General features: G+C 38.3%; 4 protein-coding genes across 4 annotated transcripts; 3 read left to right on the top strand and 1 right to left on the bottom strand.

The window, feature by feature from the left end:
• Positions 1-9,650, top strand: LOC109843819 (thioredoxin reductase NTRC). The gene is made up of 12 exons (XM_020412784.1): positions 1-6; positions 96-249; positions 2,435-2,648; positions 2,788-2,893; positions 4,612-4,877; positions 5,987-6,038; positions 6,170-6,406; positions 6,592-6,699; positions 7,094-7,180; positions 7,322-7,426; positions 8,331-8,461; positions 9,344-9,650. Exons 1-12 carry the CDS (start codon positions 1-3, stop codon positions 9,402-9,404), a joined length of 1,527 nt encoding a protein of 508 aa, XP_020268373.1. The 3' UTR covers positions 9,405-9,650.
• Positions 9,592-16,634, top strand: LOC109843816 (50S ribosomal protein L1, chloroplastic). Its single transcript, XM_020412780.1, has 8 exons — positions 9,592-9,605; positions 10,586-11,111; positions 11,412-11,591; positions 11,706-11,760; positions 13,036-13,163; positions 14,577-14,660; positions 16,021-16,146; positions 16,249-16,634. Exons 1-8 carry the CDS (start codon positions 9,592-9,594, stop codon positions 16,384-16,386), a joined length of 1,251 nt encoding a protein of 416 aa, XP_020268369.1. The 3' UTR covers positions 16,387-16,634.
• LOC109843814 lies at positions 16,528-19,291 on the top strand. Its single transcript, XM_020412776.1, is given in 6 exon segments — positions 16,528-16,533; positions 17,305-17,496; positions 17,499-17,525; positions 17,646-17,745; positions 17,895-18,037; positions 18,406-19,291. Coding segments are annotated over 6 exon segments (678 nt in total). The 3' UTR covers positions 18,616-19,291.
• On the bottom strand, positions 19,230-23,538 carry LOC109840175. Its single transcript, XM_020408717.1, has 3 exons — positions 23,255-23,538; positions 19,532-19,598; positions 19,230-19,446 (listed from the first exon to the last, which is right to left on the bottom strand). Exons 1-3 carry the CDS (start codon positions 23,479-23,481, stop codon positions 19,417-19,419), a joined length of 324 nt encoding a protein of 107 aa, XP_020264306.1. The 5' UTR covers positions 23,482-23,538; the 3' UTR covers positions 19,230-19,416.

The following is a 24,649-nucleotide window of genomic DNA, read 5'->3' as shown; positions in this document are numbered from 1 at the left end:
ATGGCGGTAATTAGGGCGATGGGGATGGCGCTGGTTTCCATGGCGGCCCTCCTCCGGCCGTTCCAATCAACGTTCTCACTCCTTTTTTTTGGTAGGAGGAACTTCCCTACGGCCTCTTCCGCGCCGTCTCGTCCGCCCTCTCCGCCGTATCGTTCGCGTGTCTCGCCCCTCATGTTCAACTGCATGATGAAGAGGGCAGGCGGCCTCGGGCCAAGAGGCCCTCTTCTCCTTCTTCTTCTTCTGCCGCAGGTGGTTCGAATCTCTTCTCGGCTTTATCTATCTGTTTGTTTAATGGAAATTGATCCTGTTCTCGAGGGAGCTTCCGCCTTGTCTTTTGATCCCTACACATCGATTTTAGATCTCCAAAGCAAAGCGGCATAACTAAACATAAAAGATTTTGTGGTCTGAAACCCTAGTGTTGTGATTTCCATCCTCTCATCGCCCATAACTAAATATAAAAGATTTTATCCATAACAGGCTTCTTTGCTAAATGAGTCAGTTACTTGTCAAAACTAGTCGTACATACTCTCTACCGTTGTCCCTAGTGCATCCTTGGCTTATTTTTTTACCCCCAGCCAACATCTTCATAAATATAAGAACAGTAATTTGACTTAAGCGGGATTGGTTTTCGCAATGATGCCGGCGTAGCGGTCATTCTCTGCAAGCCAAATATCCAACTGTGTGCTTGTCTGTTCCCTCTTATTCCTAATTTGAACCGTGGATACTTGCAAAGGAAATTGATCTTCGAAACGTAACTGAGATGATCTATGACCAGTTATGTGTGTGTTTATGTGCGTGCGCTGAAACCCATCATCAGATTATTTTGCGGTTACAATACTGAGTTGTTTCCCTTTATTTGTTCTGGATTACACTTGTTCTTATACCGCTATTTGATCTTATAGTTTCTAATATTCCTGTGGTGAAGATATCGTATATGATTTCACTATCTAAATGACTGCTAAAAAAATGTTATGGTGGTGCCCACAACTGAGGGAGATCTCTTGAGGGCAACCATAGGTTGTACATACGATGAAGTTAGATGGCTACATCCATTAATAGTGTGCACATTGACACAATGCAAACCATTTTTTCAAATGTATATTTGAATTGAGATCCTGGAATGCATAGATCTGAAATCCATGGATGGAGATGTTTGAAGATGGCCTTGTAACTTTTTGGTTTGCGTTCGAGTAACTATATGTCCGGGTGTGTGCATTTGGTCCTTATCAATTGCCTATCTTGGATTCGGATATAGTATTAAGAATAATCACAACCTCTGATTGTGGTTCCACTTCAAAATTTGCATGCTATGCTCGCCTCAATATTTAACCTGTTCTCCAGTGGTTAATTGAAAGCCTGATATCCTCTGTTATACCCATAGTAATTTCCTTCTCGAGATGTATTAATATTGTTGCCTTACATATTATATGTACTTTACAAAAAAGGCAAATCTACGTAATTGAGAAAATAATAATAGTTCCACATTGTCGTAACACATGCCAAAAGAAGGCATATTTTATTGTTCTCCTGTTTCACGATTCGGCATAATGTTTATACTTTCTATATTTTGTAGCTATGAGCATTTGGTGCTAGTAGTGAGTTAGATTTTGTTATTATAAGTTTTTGTTCCTTCATCGATATTCCTTTCTGCTCTCATTTATCTTGTGCATATGTGTTCTTTTCTTCATGGAAATATTAGGGACTTTTGCTTCTTGGAAGTCGCATTAGCATCTTTTGCAGTCATTAGTGGGTCTTGTGCACTTTTTTCTTCCCTTGATCGTATCGCAGATTAATGTAAACATTTGGTACTTGTTATTTTTGATCGATTATGTATGTCAATTTTAAGGATTATTGAGATTTAACCATGTAAACATTTATGTTTGTCAGGTATTTTAAAGTTGCTTTATGGGCAAAATGTTGGGCAATTAAAAAACAACATGTTCAAAAAATGAGTGTAGCAGAAATGAGAATGTTGTGATGGTCTTGTGGGTATACATTAAAAGATAGGATAAGAAATGAATGCATCCGTAGTCAATTAGAGGTTGCGCCTATTAAGGATAAAATGAGAGAGAATAGATTAAGATGATTTGGTTATGTACAAAGGAGACCCCGTAGTGCACTGATTAGGAAAATTGATAATATTAGAATTAATGGGGCTAGGAGATCTAGAGGCCGACCTAGAATTACTTGTTTAGAAGCAATTAAGAAGGATATGATTAAGACTAACGTAACGGAGGAAATGACCCGCAACAGAATGGAATGGAAAAATAGGATTCATGTAGCCGACCCAAAACATTTGGGATAAAGGCTTGGTTGTTGTTGTTGTTGTTGTTGTTGTAGGTATCTTTAAAGTATTAGAAGGCATCTTCCTTATGATAAATTGAACTAGAAATGTTATTTATATGTAGAGTTGATAGTTGAACACTTCTTGCAGGTTCTTATGCAGGAGTCGAGAATTTAGTTATCATAGGCTCTGGCCCAGCTGGATACACAGCTGCAATTTATGCGGCACGTGCAAATTTGAAGCCTCTAGTGTTCGAAGGGTATCAAATAGGTGGTGTTCCAGGAGGACAGTTGATGACTACAACTGAAGTTGAAAATTTTCCTGGGTTTCCTGATGGAATAACTGGTCCTGATTTGATGGATAGGTATACACCATATATGGTTTATCCAGTTAAACATTTTCTTTCTTGTGGATGATATATTAATGTTATAAGCAGCCTATAGATTGTACGGTGGTCCTTCCATACCGATGTGCTAACTGTCTCATTGTCATTTCATTATTAGGATGCGGCGGCAAGCTGAAAGGTGGGGTGCAGAACTTTTTCAAGAGGACGTTGAATCAATTGATGTGAGGAATCACCCATTTACTATCAGGAGCAGTGAAAGAGAGGTGAATGCTATTTTCTAAGCATATTTCTCCATAATTATTTAGACTTCTCTTTGGAGATTTGTAACTGCAAGCATCATTATTTGGGCACTCAGCTGACCAAATCAGTAAGTCCAATAGGCAATATGTGGGTAATGCATGTTTTTTTGTCATTTTCTCCGTTTAATAGAATATGAATTTCATTTCTTCTCTTCTTATCCTTAAGACTCAGGTATCAAGTCATGCTTTGTTTATTGTGGAGAAACAACTAGAAATAACTGCTTTTAGGAGATCTTTCAGATAAGTAGTGGAGGGATTGCGATACGAAGCGCTAGCTACCTTACCTGATACTCACTGAGAAGAGATGAGAAAAATACATCACATGGTATGAAGATAATGATGTTCTTGGCAATCTTTCTGTTGAGATGTGCAAGTAGATGACTGGTGTGAGGGAAGGTCCATTGTGGCAGGAAGATCCCCCTCATTTGGAAAGTGTTAGTATTTGTAAATGCATTTAGATTGAAAAAAAATTTAATAAAATCTCCAATATGTCTGATGAGGCTTCAGCTTAGCAAGCATATGAAAAGGGCCTGAGGCCAACAAAAACTAGGGTGATATCTACAGATCACACTTAAAATTGTATCATATTCATCTAAAGTAAGGAGGCCCAAACAAATCTTAGCAGATGTAGAGGCATTACAGGGAACAGTTTGTAGAAAGCAACAAGTGGTGCTGCAAATAGGCGAATGGAGATTTATGATAGATTGCAAGCATTGCAGTTTAGCTGATCATAGAGTTATATGGGTAGTGAGAATCATAACGTGATCTAGTACAGAATGGTATTTACATACATGGATACATGCCTTCTGTTTCAAAGCTGAAGATAACTAGGCAGCTAGGATCCTAATTCTGGGGCCCCACTTTTGTCACCTTTGTCGGTTAAATGTCATAGTCAATACTCTGCTGTTTCCTTTGTTACAGATGAGGTATTCTCATATGTTTAACAACTTTTTTTTTATTGGATGGAGTATTTTGTACTTATATGGTTACCGACATTACATTAATCCTCTTTGGAGCTTATAAGAACAATATCAATTATCTTTATTGGCATTTCTAATTATTTCTACTATAAAAGTATTGTCATACTTTCGCTGCATGTACTGTGGTTATTGATAAACATCTACTAATATAACTAAGAAATTTAAGAACAAAGAAAAAAAAAAGAACTCCCTTCTTTATTTGGTGTAACTACTTGAGCCGGATGAGAGGAAACCTTCACGTCCGATTTTTAAGGGGGGAATCCAATAGGAACCTATCTTAATTTTTCTTTTGCTAGGCCCATAGCGAAAAAACCGACTTTCTTACGATTACAAGGTTTATTCGAGTATGAAATCCAATCCTGGAAATACAACATCCCACTTTTTTTTACTACCCAAGGCTTTGAGACATTTCGAAATGGGATTTAGTGGCTGTTACCAATACTTCGTTTTTGTATGCAATAGACCCAAGGAGTCACGCATAGCATTGTTGCCTATGTTATTAAGTCTCTTTTTGTGCTTGCTTTAGAAGTCATATCACATTTGACACGCCATTAGCTATGCAAAGGAAATCTTGTTTTATCTCATTAAATGCCTGTCTTTGATGATTCCGTTCAACATGAGCATATAAGTTAAATCCACTCTTGCAACTTGTCTGCTTGATTTTATGATTTGTTTCTAATTTTTATAATTTGTTTATTTTAGGTGAAATGTCATACTCTGATTGTGGCTACAGGAGCTACTGCTAAAAGGCTTAGATTACCACGTGAAGATGAATTTTGGAGTAGGGGAATAAGTGCTTGTGCAATATGTGATGGGGCATCACCACTATTTAAGGGTCAAGTTCTTGCAGTTGTAGGAGGAGGTGATACAGCTACCGAGGAAGCATTGTATCTTACCAAATATGCTCGACATGTGCATCTTCTTGTTCGGAGAAATCAACTGCGAGCATCAAAAGCTATGCAGGACAGGTGACTAGATGTAAACTTTGTCATTTCTTCTCACTATTAGTTGCAATACATAACCAAAATATGCTGCTTAAAAAGATGACATACATCAGTCATAATTGCCCCCTCTTCAAAAAATTTCATGTGTTTTATTTTGCATTTCTTTTGTCCAATAGATTGAAGGTTTTTCAACTATTAGGAAGAAGCCTCTATTCAATAGTCATTCATATTAGAACTTAAGGACTTCTGAAGAACAAGAACCTCTTGCATCATAACGAGGGACATAGTACACTAGTCCCCTATGCTTGGTTTTTATAACACAAGAAATTTTTGCATGATATTGTCAGTGTAATTGCGTCTGTTACAAAGTTGAATGATAATAATATCGTGTACTTGTAATGAACTATTAATCTTCGCAAATTTTTTTTATACGTGAAATGCAAGAATATCCATGAACTGTATAACAGTATTGTGGAGGGACCTAAAAGTTCACTACAAACTGACATTCAAAAACTATTAAAATAACGGTAAATTTAAGTAAGGTTGAGTATTGTGGAGGGACCTAAAAGTTATGCTTTATATGTGCAGCAACAACCCCTCTTCCAGGTGGCTGAATGTTATGTAGTATGTTCTATAATGACTTTACAACATGTTTAGGCGGTGAAAAGTGGTCTCAAGCCAGAATCTGATCAGCATCTATTGAAGTGTCGAACCTTCATTTTTGGCATCATGCCACAAAAAGATTTTATATAGTGGCATGGCATCATTATGGCATCATGAGTGTACAAGTGGTCCGTATGTAAGATTATACATTCACATCATGAAGAAAGCATAATTGTAAAAACTTAAAAAACATAAGCATGCTTTAATTTATACAATTACTTAGGTAAAATGAGGGTTGTAGAAAGAGGTCCATTCAGGTCAATTGCACTGTTTTTGGAAGATATAGCATCGTATTGATTGAAAACTAGGCATATACTCCTATATTTCTTGATTGGTTAGGGTTCCTTTTCTCCCCTTGTCTAAAAGAATTGCATGTTCATATCAATCTGTCAGTACAACTTTTAATGATGGTAAAATTTCAATTTCCTGAATGTTTTTTTAACAGGTTGATTATGGCGAATGTTTCACAGAGTATTCAACAATCCGAATCTTACAGTGCACTTCAACACTGAGGCTGCGGATGTCGTCAGCAATAGCAAGGGCCAGATGTCTGGCATACTATTAAATGCACTTCAACACTGAGGCTGCGGATGTCGTCAGCAATAGCAAGGGCCAGATGTCTGGCATACTATTAAAAAGAGTTGATACTGGAGAGCAGTCATGTCGTCAGCAATAGCAAGGGCCAGATGTCTGGCATACTATTAAAAAGAGTTGATACTGGAGAGCAGTCAGTTCTAGAAGTGAAAGGTCTATTTTATGGTATAGGTCATACTCCAAACAGCCAGTTGCTAGAAGGTCAGGTTGAACTGGACAGCGCTGGCTATATTTTGGTCAAAGAGGGTGCTGCTAAAACTTCTGTGGAAGGTGTCTTTGCTGCTGGTGATGTTCAGGTAATTTCCATTTTTTCCCTTAGCTTTCTGTTGGCAGTATATCGCTATTCATCAGACTCCTTAAACTGCTACACTTCTGATGGTAAGTCTGATTAGTAGTGGGCAAGTATTATTATATAGTTGCTTTGAGCTACTCCTAAATATGTTGTCCATAAATTTTCAATATTCAATAATTTTGCTGCTAGGATCATGAGTGGAGGCAAGCAGTAACTGCTGCTGGATCTGGATGTATAGCTGCTTTATCTGTTGAGAGATATTTGGTGACCAATGATCTTCTTATTGAATTTCACCAGGTAATATGCTTCTGCTTTATCTGTTGAGAGATATTTGGTGACCAATGATCTTCTTATTGAATTTCACCAGGTAATATGCTTCTAATACGCTCAATTTGTTCATGGACATGACCAATGATCTTCTTATTGAATTTCACCAGGTAATATGCTTCTAATACGCTCAATTTGTTCATGGACGTTTACCATAGTTCATCTAAAAATATATGCAGCTCCTGATCCTTTATTATATGCTTTTATTAAAAAGGGATTTAATGTTTCTTCAGCATGAGTTTGGCACTAAATTATAAGCAAATTTGCTATAATGCATGTGTTTGCGTTTATTCCTACCTACAGTAGTTTGAAGTTACACCGGCTCTTAACTGAGCACTTTTTTACATATTTGTTTTATCAACAGCCTGTACGTGAAGAGGAAAAGAAGGAACTTTCAGATAAGGACGTGCAAATGGGCTTCGACATTACACGTACGAAGCACAAGGGCCAGGTAATTATAAACATAATTAATGACTTATCGTTCTAGAAGCTGGAATCCTCTAAAATGATATGGTGTTTGTCATCTATTTGAGAGTATGATGCTGTTTATGCTGTCCATCAGATAGTTTAACTTTGAACTTGTATATTGCAGTACGCTCTAAGGAAGTTATATCACGAAAGCCCGAGGCTAATATGTGTTCTATATACTGCACCAACATGCGGTCCATGTAGGACATTGAAACCTATACTGGGCAAGGTATTGTGCTCTTGGCCAATTATATCATTTCAAATGTTCATTGTATAGAGAGGTTTTAAACAAATAATCAGGTCAATTCTGTCAAAAGTTAGATATGAAGCCCCTATATACCTCCTGTATATAACCAGACAAGTATCTGTCAAAATGCACCATATTATTGATCAGTTTATACGTATGCGTACTTGTCTGGTTAAAGAATATGGTAATCAATCATCAATTTCTTTTATGTGCAGGTGATAGATGAATTTGATCAGAATGTACATTTTGTTGAAATTGACATAGAGGAGGATCCCGAAATTGCAGAAGCAGCAAGAATTATGGGAACACCGTGTGTTGTGCAGTTTTTCATAGTTTAAGAGCGTTCAAGAGCGTTCATAGCATGCAATTGTTGCCAATTTTGCAAGTTTGCAACTGCTTATATGCCTTTTGCTAAAAGTTTTGTGAATGACACAGAGCAAGTTGTGCTTGACGGGATTAACATAGTTGATTTTTTTCAGTCAGCAGTGACTTGTACTTTTTAGATATTTGAGACATTGTATTTTGGATATTCTTTATGTTTGTGATTTAGTTGTTTAAAAATTACTACTCGCATTTCATTTTAGTAAATTTTTTGTTTTGGCTTATAATTGTGCATGGTGTTAGGATCTTAAAATCATTTTATGACATTTATGTTATTGTGCTCTTGGCCAATTATATCATTTCAAATGTTCATTGTATAGAGAGGTTTTAAACAAATAATCAGGTCAATTCTGTCAAAAGTTAGATATGAAGCCCCTATATACCTCCTGTATATAACCAGACAAGTATCTGTCAAAATGCACCATATTATTGATCAGTTTATACGTATGCGTACTTGTCTGGTTAAAGAATATGGTAATCAATCATCAATTTCTTTTATGTGCAGGTGATAGATGAATTTGATCAGAATGTACATTTTGTTGAAATTGACATAGAGGAGGATCCCGAAATTGCAGAAGCGGCAGGAATTATGGGAACACCGTGTGTGCAGTTTTTCAAAAATAAGGAAATGATCAAGTAAGAAAAGACTCTTAGAACCATGTTGCCTTGCTAATTCAACTATCTAGCATTTCTTGAATGCACGTATGATGCACACAACTTTGGGGAATTGAAAACAGAGTCTAAACGTCATCTCATTGAAGAGTTCTAGTTTATTTGGATTGGGGAAATCATAACTAGTCTACTATCAAGTATTTGATTTGAGGTCAGATCAGGTATTTGACTTGAGAATAGTTATTTGATTTGAAAATTGAATTAAGGCCTCTGGTCTATAAATACTCTTCTAATTTTCAGCTTTTATATGGAGAGATTGATTTGATTTTGATAAAATTCTATGAGTTGATTGATTTGATTTTGATAAAATTCTATGAGTTGATTGCATGTGATTTGTATCTGGGTTTTTGAGAGTACAAATTCCTCTTTTTCTGAGAGCTCGACTCCCATCTACTATTTAGCTGGGTAATGAAGAATAGGTTTGGAACTGGAGAACTTTGGAAAAGAATCTAAAAGCATTTCTAGGGCGATAAATTAGGGAAACACATTCTACCAAAAGAGAATCACACCCTCAGAAAAGGACACACATCTTAACAAAAAAGAATCACACCCTTAGAAAAAGAAAAGGAACCACATCTTCTAGGATTTTGTGGTTTCACACCAAGAGGTTTCTTGCACCTTCAAAAGCTAATATCTGTTAAAGGCCCTGAGGAGGGTGTAGCCATGGATCTAAATGGAAGAAAAGAACTGGTGTAGCCATGGAAAAGGCTCTGTCAGTGGTGGTGCTTTCACATCTTAATATTCATGGATTTTCATACTTATTATGCATATTATGCAGCTCATATCTTAGACTGAGGTGTCTGAAAGCGCCGTTGTAACCTGGCCTTGTGCTTTTGTTGTGTGCAGGTCTGTGTCTGGTGTTAAAATGAAGAAGGAATACAGGGAATTTATCGTGGCAAACAAATGAAAGAGAGCCTGGATGCTCAGCGGTTTTCTTTGATGTTATTTCAGATCCTACTTTTATCTTGTGAGATGCCATCTGATTTGAGCTGGCCATTTTTTTCCCATTTGAGTCATTTAAAGCACGGTGCTCATGCGTCTTCTTGCTCTTTTTCGTATCAAGGGAAATAAATTAATACCTCACCTTTTCATTCATGTCTGTTGAATTGTAATTCTGGATGATCCATCAAGCTTCACTCACGTTCAAAGTTGATAACTGTCACTTCTTGCAATCGTTTTTTTTCCCAGCTCGTTTACTCAGATATCCCTACAAGATTAAGGGCATGTGCTGGATATCTTAGTTTCTGCCCTTGCGTGTTTATGTTAAAAGACATTTTCGCCGTTGGCGATCAGCTGCTTACGGTTTTTAAGTTTTGTTTCTGCATGTAATATGTGCCTTTTCTTCCCGGTGAACGTGTGACTTGGCATATTCTCTTATGCTTCTCTTTTCTTTCCTATTCCGCGATAACTAGTTATTACTCTGTCCGCCAGAATCTTGGCGCTGCCTTTTCCATGAATTGCGTCCTCTTCTCGGGTTTTTTTTCCCCTTCATGTGGTTTCTGCTCCGCAGGTGGATGCTGCACGCACGCTCAACTTCGCGGAGAAAACCGTGGGGTTTCAATGGAGTTGTAATTAAATAGCAAATTAAAGTTTCTGCTTAGGATTATGTCCTGCGTTCTGATGTCTCGTATAAAAGCCCGTGAAATTGACGCTGTGGTATTTTTCAATTTCCTTTTCGCCATCTTCCTATCGCAGTGCACGTACTGACCTGCGCATTATAACCACGTTTGATCCTCTTTTTTAATTTCCTTATTATGGTTTCGTAGGTAAAAGCCTATACTTAATAATCCTGTTAACGGTTCAATAGCCCGATCTATCATTAAGCAACCAAGAATATTGGAAAACCCGTCATCCCTGTCTGTAGCAAAAGGTCATCCATCTTTAAATAACAAATAAATTTATTGAAGAAATTTTCAAAATCATCTTAACGGGATTCTTTTTAAAGAAATCGACCACATTCACTTTTAATTATAAAAATCGACCCACTTTGAGTTAATTACGGTACTTGAACGGGGTCGAGTTTTTGTAAACAAAATTTTTGCTGATGCGATTTTGAAAATTTCTTCAATAAATTTATTGCGATCACAGCTGGCCCAAAAACAATGGGCTCTCGCCCAGGTCCAATAACAGCCCGACAGGTTTATCTATCTTGCAGAGGAGAAGCAAAAGCCGAGCTCCCCAAAAGAGAACCGAGAGAGCCTTATCCCCCTCCACCCACTACCCCTCACGAAACCAGAAAACAAACGAACGAACGAAGTATCATCACACGCAGCCTCTCGCACGTCCTCTGCCGCTCCTCCCACCCCGCTCAACCCCTCCGACCAGCAGCAACGCCGCTCCTGAACTGTCCTCCTTCTCCTCTTCTCGCTCGCACCCAAAAACTAACCCATTCCGCCTCCGCTCCCACAATTTCTCCCCAGCCTCCCTCCATCTCACGATAAAACCATTCATCCCATTAACCTCCAAGAGAGTCAGCCTTCGTCCTCCTGCTGCCGTGGCCGAGGCCGAACTCGCTGAAGATGACACCGACGAAGGCGACGCTGCTGCTGCTGCTGCTGCTCCTGCGACGAAGCCCAAGAAGGGAAAGGCCGCTTTGCCCCTCAAAAGGGACAGGGTAAATCCTACTTTCAAACGATTGGTGCCCTGCCCATTTGTTTAAATCCGTTTAGGTTCTGGGTTGAAATTGGGTCTTCTCCGTACAATTTCCTTTAAATTTTTACCGGCGTGATAAATAATATACATATATTCCCCAGCAAAGCATTAGACAGAAGCTGACCCCCGGTTGTGTGTGTAATTTAAGTGGGCCGATCTGATGTCTGATGTTGTTGGCCTCGGTGGGTGCAGACTCGGTCGAAGAGGTTCTTGGAGGTACATCCGATCTGATGTCTGATGTTGTTGGCCTCGGTGGGTGCAGACTCGGTCGAAGAGGTTCTTGGAGGTACAGAAGCTGAGGGAGAGCAAGGAGGAGTATGATATCCCCACGGCCGTATCCCTTCTCAAGCAAACTGCGAGCACCAAATTTGTGGAGTCAGCAGAGGCTCATTTCAGGCTGAACATTGATCCCAAGTACAATGATCAGCAGCTGAGGGCCACAGTTCCGTCCTAATTCTGTTTCTCTTCACTTTCCTAAAATTCAAAGCTAGAAAGAAATTCTTTTTGAGGCGAGTCGAGGCTTATTTTATCTTCCAACGTGCCTGTGTACATGTAGGTGAATCTGCCCAAGGGGACAGGACAGACTGTGAAAGTGGCCGTTCTTACTCAAGGTGTGTAATCAGATGTGATCAGCCTTACGAACCTAACTTAATTCAGCTTCTAGTTGAAACCTAGCCGTATACAGTGTGATGCCGCTTGTTTCTGTAGATGAAGCATGCAAGTTTTACCTCAACTGCAAATTATTCTCTGACCTCTTTGGCTGTGTTTCTTATTCTTGTGTTATATCCATTCTTTTAGACTGTTAAATTAAATGTGAGGTTTAAGGGTTGTTGGTGTTAGGGCATAAGGGTTTCCTTCCCGCTACACAGTCTAGGATTAAAAAAGAGTTGAAAATATTCTTGTGTTATTTCCATAATCATGATTCTATCAGTTTTCTAACTATGTGACCATTGGCGTGTTCGAGTGGAAGGGGAAGAGAAACGCACATATGTATTTGCACATGTGCGAAAAAATATGGACGGATCTTCACACTAAAATGTGGAAACATGTTTCTAATAATAGAATATCAGATAATGGTTACATATGCTAACAATTGACGTCACACTTTTTTTTTTTTTGACATTTTGCTGGGGAGAAGTGTTAGAACTTCATCCTTTAATAGAATAGCTTTACAAACTAAATTACTTTATCTCATTTCCTGAGTCTTATGTCGGTAATGTATTTTTATAAACCAGCTTCTGTTTCAACATCCCTTTCCATTCATATATAAATGAAAGCAAACACCTGTCTTGAGTCTCTTGACATGTAACAAATATGAAAGAAGTTCATGAGAAATATTGTAAAATCGATCTTGAGAAGCATTTGATGACATGCCTAAATTAAAAAGTACATACAATTTTGACCAGAGGTGTCCTTCCAGGAAGGTTGATAACTGCTCAAGTGCCATGATTTCAAGGGATTACAAGGAAGACTATATTTGATATTTCCCTGCTGGCATATCACCATGCACAACATCTACGATTGGGATGAATGTATAATATGAAGGAGTTCAGGATCAAGGTTTGAATGGAGGAAAACAGTCACCAACATTTTAACCCTATGATTGATGCTGATTGCATTCAAACGTAGATTGCCCTATAGTGGGGACAAACTTGGGTCATAAATTTATGCGGAGCATGCTCTTGCAACAAGGAAATTCTTTAAATTTCCCTGTCTAGGGAGTCTAGACTAACAGTTTCACAGCATGATTAATTGTTTGGTGTAAAGTTGCAACGGTACCCTTAGATTATTCTCCTACAATAGCATTGTAAATTTATCAGTTATTATTATGCTGAACTTTCAATAAATATCTAATATTTGGTCCTCATTGTACTGGAACTTTACAGGTGAAAAGATCGATGAAGCGAAAAATGCAGGAGCTGATATAGTTGGTGGAGAAGATTTAATACAGGAAATCAAGGGAGGATTCATGGAGTTCGATAAACTTATAGCTTCTCCAGATATGATGCCCAAAGTATGTTACCTCAATGTTGAATTCATTATGCTACTTTATAACCCTACGCGTTTTACTGGTTTTCTATCCAGCATATACAATATCTATACTATTATGTTAAAAACTTTGTGTGTGTGTGTGTGTGTGTGTGTGTGTGTTTCCTTTTTTTGGGGGGTGGGGGGGTGGGGGGGGAAAAAAAATTTTTTTTGAAGGACATTTACATCCCAATAGAATTGTGAGAGGTATATAGGTAATTTTTCCCTTCCTTTCTTTTTCTGTTCTCTTTACTTTTTGTAGAACATGCTAAACTGTAACATGAATCTACAATTAGAGCTTACTAATAGATTACAATATGTGTTGTAGGAGATATAAATATAAAGTGAGAATGTTCTTTTCTAAAATAAATTATTGGATATGAATGAATATAAATACAATAATTGGAATTTCCATATGTATTAATCTAATATTATTGAAAGTCAAAATATATCTAAATGTTAGAAATAATTAAATGTAATATTTGATGATAAAATATGAAACATACTCCTCTTATTTACATTATTTAAAGTGCTCTTAGAATGATAGTTTGAAAATAATCCACCAAATTATGATGATACAGGTACCCTATTTTCTTTCATTAAGATCACATAACCAGTAGTGAAATATATATTATGCCCAATTTCAAATAAGGTAACATAAAATAACTCATCTCCAATGGAATAAAATATCATAAAAATATCTTAGAAACTCGTTGAAACTTTACTTTAAGTACCCCTTTCATATAAAATTTGGGATGATTAAGTTTTCGCATCTGTTTCACGTGCATTTACATGTGCAATAATGCTAGTTGTGTTAAATGGTTATTTTAAGATTTAAATGATCCATCTAATGAGACTGTTATTTTAAGATTTAAATGACCCTTCTAATGAGACTACTTGGAAATCTTGTGATAGATGTTTGTCTTACCCAAGTATTTCACCTTTGACAAACTTTTTCCCCCTCTATAACCATTTAGCTAATTGCCTGTATTTTTAAACAGTCATCATTGTATAACTAAAAGGGATGCCAATCTTTTTGTGCGCTTGTTCTGTTTTAGTGCAGAACCTGCTATTCCTATATGTAGTTGATTGTTTCACTTATCAATGGTCAGATAGTGCATCAGACTTTTTCAGCTACCATTTAAACTTTTGTGGTTATGTTCTATAAGCTCAGTTTTTCTTATTTGTCCAGTCAAATGCTTTTTAAGGCTGGTTTTTCCCATTTTCTTTTATTGAGAGTTTTACATTATGTTCCTTTCTCAGAAATCTATAAAATGGGAGAAAATTTTAATCAAAAATTTTGAATAGCTCGTTGTCTTTTTTTTTTGTGCATTCTCCATACACTTTACAAAGTTTCATTCACTGTTATTCATTCTTTATATTTACGACTTTTTTTTAGGTCGCAAGTTTGGGAAAAATTCTAGGACCACGTGGACTCATGCCAAATCCTAAAGCTGGTACAGTCACTACAGATATACCTCAGGTAATACTCGAGCGTTGTGGAGAAAGTTGTTTCATTTGTAATTTCTGTAATTTAATCTCAACAATCTTCTAACATTGCTTTCCTGTTGATTATGTGCTCTTTTTTAACATCTCCGGTGGCATAAAGCTCTTATTTTTACTGCATTTCCATTGACAGCTATATTGACTTGATTATTTTAGACCGATATTGACATCTACAAAAGGTTCTAGCTCTGTCCTTTTAAATCTGTTGATAATGACTCGTACAGGTCAATATTGGCTACACACGACTAGTACTGGAGAGAATTTAAGGTCTAAAAGTATTGAAAAAATATATATTTGGCAGTGTTCTATTGAGAAAAAGCAAAAGAAGGAATCTAATGAATAGAAAGCTTCTACCATGCATTCTGATCCAAAATCGCTCGAACTGTTGAAACTACCAAGCTAAAATCAAGACATACTGAGATTTCAGACCTTGTTCGTAGATTGTAGTGGATGGTATGTATGTTAAATTTGAATTGTCCATAAAGTTAACTGATACGATATGGCTGAGACAATATAGCACAGGGAAAAAAAGAGGACACAGCTCACCCTTTTTCTCTTTGTTTAGGTGTTGGGTTTACCTTTTAGCTTGGGAACCATAAACTTATTTGCATCCTTAATTTCCATGTAATCGGCATGCAATATTATGTGTGCAACTAAAATGACTGTTAGATGATATTATATGTTTGAGTATTTGGGTATTTGGGTAATTGGGCCGATATCCATATCCGCTTATGGAACCCTCCTAATCTCTATTAAGAGAGATTAAGATTAGATGAAATAATAACTCTGCATTCTCTATTTTTCTTACAATGATAATAATGTATGGGATGCAAATTTGACTCATGAAGGGTGTAACCGGCATCTGTGGATTGTACAAGATTGTGAGCCCTACAATAACCAATAACCATGTATCATCCTATGATAATCATTAACCATGTATCAGCATTCATCTAGTGTAATCATCCGATTCATGCATAATTTAAGGATATTTGTTTCTCTTATCTCATCTGATGTTCTCCTTATTTAAGGTCTTGTGATACACGCCAAATATCTCTTCTTGTTAGTCGAAAATTTTAGTCAGAAATTGATTATTACATGCATTCTTTCGGCTGCTTTTCTAGTGAGTTTTGTTATCAGCATTTAAATAAACGCTTGTGTCTTAAAATTGTGAGCAGGCTGGTTATATTTTGGTTTAACACTCGTTCAATTTTGGAAGTCTCTCTTTTTGAATGGAGGAAGACAACAACCACCACCAAGCCTTTTTTTATCCCAAATGTTTGGGTCTTTTTGAATGCTATAGGGTAAAATTAACATGGAGCTCTCTTATTCTTTTTCAGGCTATCCAAGAGTTCAAGAAAGGGAAGGTAGAGTACAGAGTAGACAAGACTGGGATTGTTCACCTGCCTTTCGGAAAGGCAAACTTTCCCGATGAAGATCTCATTGCTAACTTAATGGCAGCAATTGTATGTTTCCCCTATCATCCTTCGAGTGCCTAGTAAAAACTCTCAGCGTGTCGTAGACCAATGCAAACTGATACATGCTTGTTTATCGTTTACCTGTTGCAGAGATCTGTGGAAACAAACAAGCCCTCCGGTGCAAAAGGAGTATACTGGAAGAGCGCGCATATTTGCTCATCGATGGGCCCGTCATTAAAACTCAACATAAAAGGAATGCTTGACTACAAGCCCTCCGCGACGGTCTAACTATACTTTTAATCTGCAATCTCCATGTATACAGCAAGGTCGATGCTCACAGAGAGAAGACGCTCGATGATGAGCGGAGAAACTAAAAGGTCCAAATTTTTGATTGAAACAAAAAAAAAAGAAATATATGGAGTAAGCGGTATGAATGTAATCACTCTGTCAGAACCTGTAGCGAGCTGGCTTTAGAATTTGTGAGATTAGACTGTGGTTTGTTTATATGATGTGTTAATGCTTTTGCGAGATTATTATTATTGTTTTTTCTCCTCCTCCCCTATGAAATCAGTCTACTTCCTCGCTCATCCTGATGCGTAAACCTGCGGCCACCAGTCCTAGTCTTAAGCCCAGCAGCATTTGACTGAAAACTGCAGATGGAAGGCGTTCGTCGTTCCGGCTTTTAGTAAAAAAAACAGTAAGCCAGCGAAGCCCAGAGCTTGTTAAAATAGCAACACGAAAAAAAAAGAAAAATATCCGAAGTTGACAGGGACGTGCAAAAACCCCGGCACCACCGCTCATTCGCGCACAATATACATCTCCTCTCATCCGCTTCGCTTCCCTCCCCCCCGGTCTCTAGATCTTTTAATCATGATGGCATCGCTGACCGTGGCCACCGTGCGCATCCCCTCTCATCCAATGGGCCAGCGAAGTCAAAGCCAAAGCCCCGCCGCAGGTCCGAGCCTGATCCGTCGTCGGCTGCCGTCGTCATCGGTCGCGCACCCCCTGCCCTGCTACGAGCTCGCCCTCACACCACCATCATCATCCAAACTCTCCCTCCGCTGCCGCTCCTTCTTGGACCCTTCGTCGTCGTCAACAGCGGCGGCGGCGACCCGCTCCGGTTACAAGCTCGCCGCCGCGCTATTCTTCCCCTGCCTCCGGCAACAGCGCCCTCGTGGACCTCGCTCCAGAATCCGCGATTGAGAGGGTGCGCGCTCATCCCTGGTCACCTTCTTAATTTCCCATCATTTTACTACCGCCGTTTGGCCCTGGATTTTCCATCCCCGACCCAATGCTGTCCGTACTAACCTTAACTTGCGGCCTGTGTGTGTGGCGTTGTTGATCGAGCAGGTGATTTTTGACTTCCGCTTCTTGGCTCTTCTCGCTGTTGGTGGCTCACTGGGGGCTCCCTCTTGTGCTTTCTGAACGTACGTAGGTTCCCTTAATAAAAATGATTTCCAGTAGTAAAACAAAAAAAACCTAACTACTAATAACTACTGGAAACTAACACCTTTTCTTTTTTTTTTCCCCCCGGTCATGTTGGACAGGGTTGTATTTACATAGTCGACGCGTACAAGGTGTACTGGACAAGCTGTACGAGAGGAGTTCACACTGGCCAAATGGTCCTGCGATTAGTCGAGGCTATCGGTATGTGGTGGGAAAAAAAAATAAAATCTTTTTTCGCAAGCTCATTTTATAAGCTAGCAGCCTCCTCCTCTCACCATCGGATTTCTTCAGCAAGTTGCCATTATTTTTATTTATTTAATCTTCCCGTGGTTTTCATTTCCCCTTGACAGACGTGTACCTCGCCGGCACTGTTATGTTGATATTTGGTATGGGTTTGTACGGATTGTTCATCAGCAATTCCCCTCCCGGAATACCTGCTGATTTAGACCGCGCGCTCAAGGGCTCTTCTCTGTTCGGAATGTTTGCTCTTAAGGTAATAGATAGAACCGTATATACATACATACATTTAAAAAAAAAATGATTTCCTTAGCTAACAACTCTGATCACGTTTCTCTTTCGAAGACAAAATCGCTTCTATTTTCAGGATATTCCTCCCTTTACTTGCATCTAAATTACCCTTCCGAAAACTTCAAATGCCTTCGTAGTTTTTAAGTTCCGTGTGTTCCTCTCGGACCTCACTGTAGGTTAAAGAAGGAAAAAGGAGCAAGCAAGCAATAAATAAAGTTGGAAGCGAATCACTTTTTTGTATTAGTCGACTCATAAGCACGAACACTGCGGGTCATTATCTAGGTCCTCACCAACGATAACGATGGTAATAATAATTATTTGTTATTTGTTCAGGAGAGGCCAAAATGGATGAAAATCAGTTCCCTCGATGAGCTGAAGACGAAGGTTGGCCACGTTATCGTGATGATTCTCCTGGTAAAGATGTTCGAGAGAAGCAAAATGGTGGTGATAGCAACAGGCTTGGATCTCCTTAGTTATTCCGTGTGCATCTTCCTGTCTTCTGCATCCTTGTATATTCTCCACAACCTTCACAAGTCGGACTAGGAAAAGGGGGTGATTTCACTCTCAGAGAATCTCTATTCAACACTTGTCAATACAAATGTCGTGCTAAGTTTCAATATATATATATATATGCAAGCCGTGTCAACTTCTGCATCCCTTGTTCCGTGATTAGGAGCAGCAGGAGAGATCTCATCTGCTGAAAATATTTTTCAGGGGGGCGGGGGAGAAAAAAGAGATCTCGTGTGCTTAAGTTCTCGTATCCAAATAAATGCTTGTTTTCTAATAGAGTTGGAAGGGGTGCAGAGAGTAAAGATTATAAGGTACTGCAAAAAAAAACTCAATGATGTGCATAGAGATCAGGAACAGAGCAAGGAACTACTAACACGCTACCTACCATCCGTTTGATTTCAACCGCTCTGATTTGAGGTAGAAGAAATGGAAATTCCAGCGAAGAAAAAGTTCACAGAGAGAGTGAGAAGAAACATCTGGTGTATACCATTTGGATAAGAACTCGAGTTTTAAGTAAGAGCTAGATACAACTTATTTCCTTTGTTGATGTGCGCTAATTCTCTGCTGGGTCATGAACCACTACTACATACAAAATTTCATGCCCCCTCTCATGGCCAACTCTCCAAGATATCAACTGTAATAACCCATAAAAGCAAGGTAAAGAACAGTGATTAAGCAACTGCTGAGTGAAAAGCGAGAGTAACCGGTATAGATGAGCCATTTACCGACTCCTGATTCTTTTCTAAACATTTGTAAAACTAAGCTAACTATGTCAAAAGTAAGGAGGTTCGTTTCATTTATCATCTGTATAGATCTTGAAAAGCAGAGCTATAATCAACTCTGTGTCGTCCCATTCGGTGCTACCTGATCCAAGTCAAAATTAAAAAACAAAATACATCAGAAATTAATTAGTTAATTACTATTGTAAACGTTACTAGTGCTTACGTACCGTGTACAGGAAGGGATCTGTGCGCCCTCCTGTGCCCGTACGCTTCACTTTGGCCTTCTTCACCAGCCTGCAAGGTTCCCCATGAAACAATTCAATTGAGTACTGGATTATATCGGAGTCACTTAATGAAGAGTTTCTCTTAAGACGAAGGGGTGTCTATACACGTGTAGATAAACAATAGAACTACATAAATAAATAAACACAGTAAATACAAAGAGAACGTAACATGAGGATTCAACATAGGTCACTATCTTGACCTACATCTACAGGGGAATACTACAAGGGAAATTCAATAGTAAAATAAAGAAGATTAAGACAAAAGAGATGGCTCTCTAATCTCATTAACCAAACCCTACAAAGGGAGTACCACAATTGATAACTCAAGAATTCTCTCTCTTGTTCACTTCCTTTTATAATGAACTCATCTTAGAATGAGATGGACAATTGAAGAGCTTGTTGAAGGCTGGGGGAGGGCAAGGTGGGTGTCCAGTGAGTGGGAAGGGAATTATTATGGAGAGTGGTTATCGATAGGGAGCGAGGGGTCAGGAGGACACTCATAGAGATGGGAGCAAAGTGAGGAGTTCGAAAAAAGCAGGGAGTGCCGCTGGCAAGAAGGGGGGTGGCAAATGGCGTATACAGCACCCAAAAAGTGGGGTTTTCATAAAAATATCAAATTTATCTGAATTGTACATAATCTATGGAGACTATACGGGCAATTTTTTTCTATATTGTTGGTATAAGAGAACTACTCAAATTATTAGGATAATAAAGTAAATCAAAGTCAAAATTAGGATAGAAAGACAAATCTCACTGAAAGTAAGATTTTTCACATATCTGAACAGATTTTTCACATATCTAAACCTCAAGTCTTTGGTATTTTAAAGATTAACCATGACGTCGTGTTGTTTTACTAATTTATATTCTAATGATACTTAAACATGTTGCCTCTCTCTCCCTGTTCTATTGTTCTTAGAAATAAAAGTGGAATGTTATCTTTTTTTTATATTAGTAAGATTTAAAAACTTAAAAGATGACCACTATATCTAGTTAACTAATTTGACAATTCGCTTTTGATTTTTCTTCTTAATTTCTCTCACTCGCTCACTCTTAAAACTTATCCTTAATAAAAACATCTTCCTCTAATCTATTCTCCTCATTCTACATCATTTCCTGTAGCCTCTCCCAAACTTATCTAGGATTGTCGAGAGCAATTTAAAAGACATATTAGAAAATAAAGCAATAAGGCATATCAAACTAATACCTATAAGAGTTTAAATCCTCAATCCACACCATAATTCAGAGGAAGGGTTTTTTGACATGGTACTAGAGCAAGTCAGGTTCAAATCCACAAAAAAAGCCACTTTAAGAATAAAAAAGATATTGTGGCTTGAAGAATAAAAAAGATATTGTTGTATGTGTCCACATTTCGGCCCAAGAAAGGGGCGTTCACCCTACAGAGGAAATGTTTAAGTATAAAATTATAACCCTCAACCCTTATTGCAACTTTGGAGTATTAGTGTAGTGAAGTAGTCATTTAAAAATATTAAATATTTAGCGTCCCTCCTCACTTGTACAACTCCAACCTTTAACTTCGTTCGAAAGGCAAAACATGAGAATTAATAAATTTATTATGATTTTGAAAATGACAAAATTTTAATTTGTGATATCTTTAAACCCCATGCTACATACTGTAAAATATGAACCATTTATCCAAACTTTCGACTTTTGAGATTACAGCTAACGGTTTATAGTCGGTTACCATTAATGATTAATATCAGAAGTTGTTAGGTCTCTTGCTCTACCAATCAGCACCAAATCCAACCTTAGGTCAGGTCAGAGAAAAATAATTTCTTAGCCCACAACATGTTTGCCCAAGATATTGTCGAGCTAAATCAAGTTTTATTTCAACGACATCATTAAAGAGTGTCCTTATGGAGAAAATTAAAAAACTACATTAATAGATCGGTGTTAAAAGTAGTACCTAATGACTAGACTGCTATTTAAAAAAATTCGGCAACAATGAGGTATATAAACTTGGACGACAAGACATATAAGGCCATTTTTTTTTTTTTGATCAAAAAGCTCTGGCATCCTATCACATGATCTTTCTCAAAATACAATAACTAAATTCCAACAACTTTAGAATGACATCAGCCCCAAAATTCCACATTTCTACAACAAAACCCCGAATTCATGTTTCTGTTTTGATTAAACCCCAAATTCATGTATTTGTTTCAATTAAACCCTAAACTCATCATCATTAATCACATAATGCATGAAACTGATTTCAAATTTTGAATTTTGGACTCACCTTTAACTGTGTCAAGACTCAAGATCTCCAAACAGTAGCAGTAGGACCACTATGATGCTAGGGCTTCGCGAGTTTATGTTGACAGAGGCACCCCGTCACCATCAGCGGGAGAGAATCTATGTCACCACAGTCCTTTTATTCTCTTCTCTTTCTCAAAGCTCAGTGGGAGGTGGAAACTAGGGAAATTCTGGGCAGGGACTTAGTTTTAGGGTAGTTAATTCCCACCCTTTATCACTACCATATCAGCCATGTTTCTTTTGTTTCTTTTGTTTCTTTTAAGACAGACACCTAAGCCGCACGTAAAGATCACGTGATAGAATGCCGGAGATTTTTACCGGAAAATCAAATTTTGGGCCTATTTGTCTCGTTATGCAAGTTTATATACTATTTGTCGACGAATTTACTTTTAATACAAATATGGTCATTAGGTACAATTTTTTATACAAATCTGGTAATTTAGCCGAAATTAAAGTGCCACAGATGTGACCATATCTTTTGTTAGTACGACATTAGGGTGGAAGTAGAAGAGTATTTAACAAGCAGAATGATGAGGTTTCCATTTTATAATGCCGTGTTTGGGTTGATTTTGTCACTCAATGGTTAGATGGGGAATCAATTGTGAGTTTAAAAGAGATTAAGGTTACCTCACTCTAACAAATAATTTTGGAGGTGGTTTTTCTCATGATTACCATAGTCCACCTCTTTTTCTTCCTAGTTGCAAGAAAGCGGCACAGGTGGTAACTTCAGGTGGTAACTTTGGTATTGCAGTGTCCAGCAAGACTAGTTTAGTGAAAAGTCAAACCGGTGATGTCATGATTCCAGTATTCCCTCAATACTAGGCTAGTGCACAGGGCAGTGTGTCTGGACACAAGACTGTAGAAACGTGGTGGTGGTATATGAGGAGTCAATTGTTGAATTGCAAGAGATTTGAATTCTCACTCTAACAACTAGCTTTTAGAGTGAGTTCTCTTAGGTCAATACAGGATAGGATTGAGAGGATAAGGAAATGGTGTTAGACAGCTAGTGGTTTATTTTGGTTGGATAGTTTCTTTCAAGGAAAAAGAAACGACTTTTTACTGGTTCTTTCAGTGAAAAATGAAAAATTCGACTGAAAAAAGAAACGGTAATGCGAAATCTAATCTCATTCTAGTAGAAATATATTAGGATGAGTGTAGAGAAAGATTAATTTGACTGCCGTTGTTTAGAGGACAAATTGGCAGCTAACAGGATTTAGAGGCTGGTTTTGAAATACCAGAGATTTGGGATACGGATAGGTGAAGATCCCAAGAGAATATCTCATTAGCCTAGTAAAGGTTAAAAAAATGCATTGAGTTACTGATGTAACCAACAAGAAGTAATTAAAAATCTAGTATAGGCGGACCAAAAACCGCACTGTGGTGTATCATACTCACAATCGGAGGGCTTTGCTGGTGTCAGGAGTGTTACCGATAACAGATCGGATCTTGACCTCTGAAGCACAGCCGTTGACGGAGAGCCAATTGATGATGGCATCCGCTCGGCGCTTGATGCTCTTGGTCGTTGCTCCGGGTTTTGTTCGGGTGCCTTTCAAGCTCGAGCTTGACCCGTCATCGTTGTCCTTCCTCTTCACGGACCTCACCCTCAAAGGCGATGATCTCATGGTAGTGCGTGCGTCGGCCGTGACCGAAGAAGAAGAAGAAACAGCAGCAGCAGCAGCAGCAGCTCGTCCTGATCCTTGCTCCCCTGGGAGTTGAGTAAGTCGTATACTACTCTCATCTTATCTCTCTCTATATATATATCCTTCCTCAGTTTGAATTTGCTTCTTCCTCTTCTGCTGATTCTCTACCGACTGCTGACAAATTATTAATTGATTATTTATATATATTCTCTCCTTTTCCTTAAAGCATTTATTGTTCACTCAACTCAGAAAAAAAAGAAAAAGGAAAAAAGAAAAAAGAAATGATGATGATGTGGGACAGATTTAATTAAATGAAACTGTTAAATTACATCTAATCATATAAAAAACTGAAAAATCAGCCAAATTAAGAAAATAGACGGTTGATTGAGGTAGATAAAATCCTCCGTCGAAAATCGGATGGTTAAAAGATGACGGTTTGAATAAAAATTGAGGACAATAACTTTTGCTCTGAGGCAAAAAAATTTTCCCTTCACGGATCTCAAGAACACAGTAGATCTAATGCCTTGGAAATAGAAACACAGTTTGATGTTTGGAGAGATGGAACGTACCTGAGGCCTGAGAGAAGCGCGAGGAGCAACAATCAACGGATCGCCGCCACGGATCTGATCATCTCCTTCAGTCGCATAAGAGACCGAGATCGCGATCGGGATCGGGATCGGGACGGAGGAGAAGAGAGCGAGGGGTGAAGAGGAGAGAGAAAGAGGAGGAGGACAATGGTTGTTTCTCTCTCCTCCCCGTCGACGGCAGCAACTCGCTCTCTCTCTCTCTCTTATCTCCCCTTTTTAACCCTCGTCTTTGGGGGGTGAATACAGATCAGATGGCGCCAAATTACTATAATAATAATACTAGCTATTATAATAAATATATAGCTTTTTTTTTCTTTTTTTCTTTTTTTGCCCCCTTCTAATTTTGTTTCATCCGCTGCTCCCACTTTCCAAACTTTACACACGCAGGCACAAGGCTCATCCGTTTCGAATTTTTAGAAGCTTTTTCGAAGTGGCGGGCGATTATCTTTCTCCGCCTCTCCAAAAACTTTTTGTCTTGTGGCGGGCTCCGCTCGGCTGTCTCAGGGAAGGACAGCTTTGCGTTTTAAACAATATGTACGTAAATAGCCCCGCGACGTTGAACG

This window comes from Asparagus officinalis, chromosome 5, assembly GCF_001876935.1.
Source record: "Asparagus officinalis chromosome 5, Aspof.V1, whole genome shotgun sequence".
In the NCBI taxonomy this organism is placed as follows: domain Eukaryota; kingdom Viridiplantae; phylum Streptophyta; class Magnoliopsida; order Asparagales; family Asparagaceae; genus Asparagus; species Asparagus officinalis.
Note: the sequence above shows the minus strand (reverse complement) of the source record. Positions and strands in the feature narration are given on the sequence as shown.

Excerpts from the sequence above, each read along its gene's own strand:
- LOC109840175 (XM_020408717.1), bottom strand. The coding sequence starts at position 23,481 with ATGAGATCATCGCCTTTGAGGGTGAGGTCCGTGAAGAGGAAGGACAAC. Across the intron at positions 19,599-23,254 it reads ACCAGCAAAGCCCTCCGATT|GCTGGTGAAGAAGGCCAAAG; the intron begins GTGAGTATGATA and ends GGAACCTTGCAG. Across the intron at positions 19,447-19,531 it reads CAGATCCCTTCCTGTACACG|GTAGCACCGAATGGGACGAC; the intron begins GTACGTAAGCAC and ends GACTTGGATCAG.
- LOC109843816 (XM_020412780.1), top strand. Across the intron at positions 11,112-11,411 it reads TGCCCCTCAAAAGGGACAGG|ACTCGGTCGAAGAGGTTCTT; the intron begins GTAAATCCTACT and ends CGGTGGGTGCAG. Across the intron at positions 11,592-11,705 it reads ATCAGCAGCTGAGGGCCACA|GTGAATCTGCCCAAGGGGAC; the intron begins GTTCCGTCCTAA and ends GTGTACATGTAG.
- LOC109843819 (XM_020412784.1), top strand. Across the intron at positions 6,039-6,169 it reads TCAACACTGAGGCTGCGGAT|AGCAGTCATGTCGTCAGCAA; the intron begins GTCGTCAGCAAT and ends TTGATACTGGAG. Across the intron at positions 6,407-6,591 it reads TTGCTGCTGGTGATGTTCAG|GATCATGAGTGGAGGCAAGC; the intron begins GTAATTTCCATT and ends TTTTGCTGCTAG.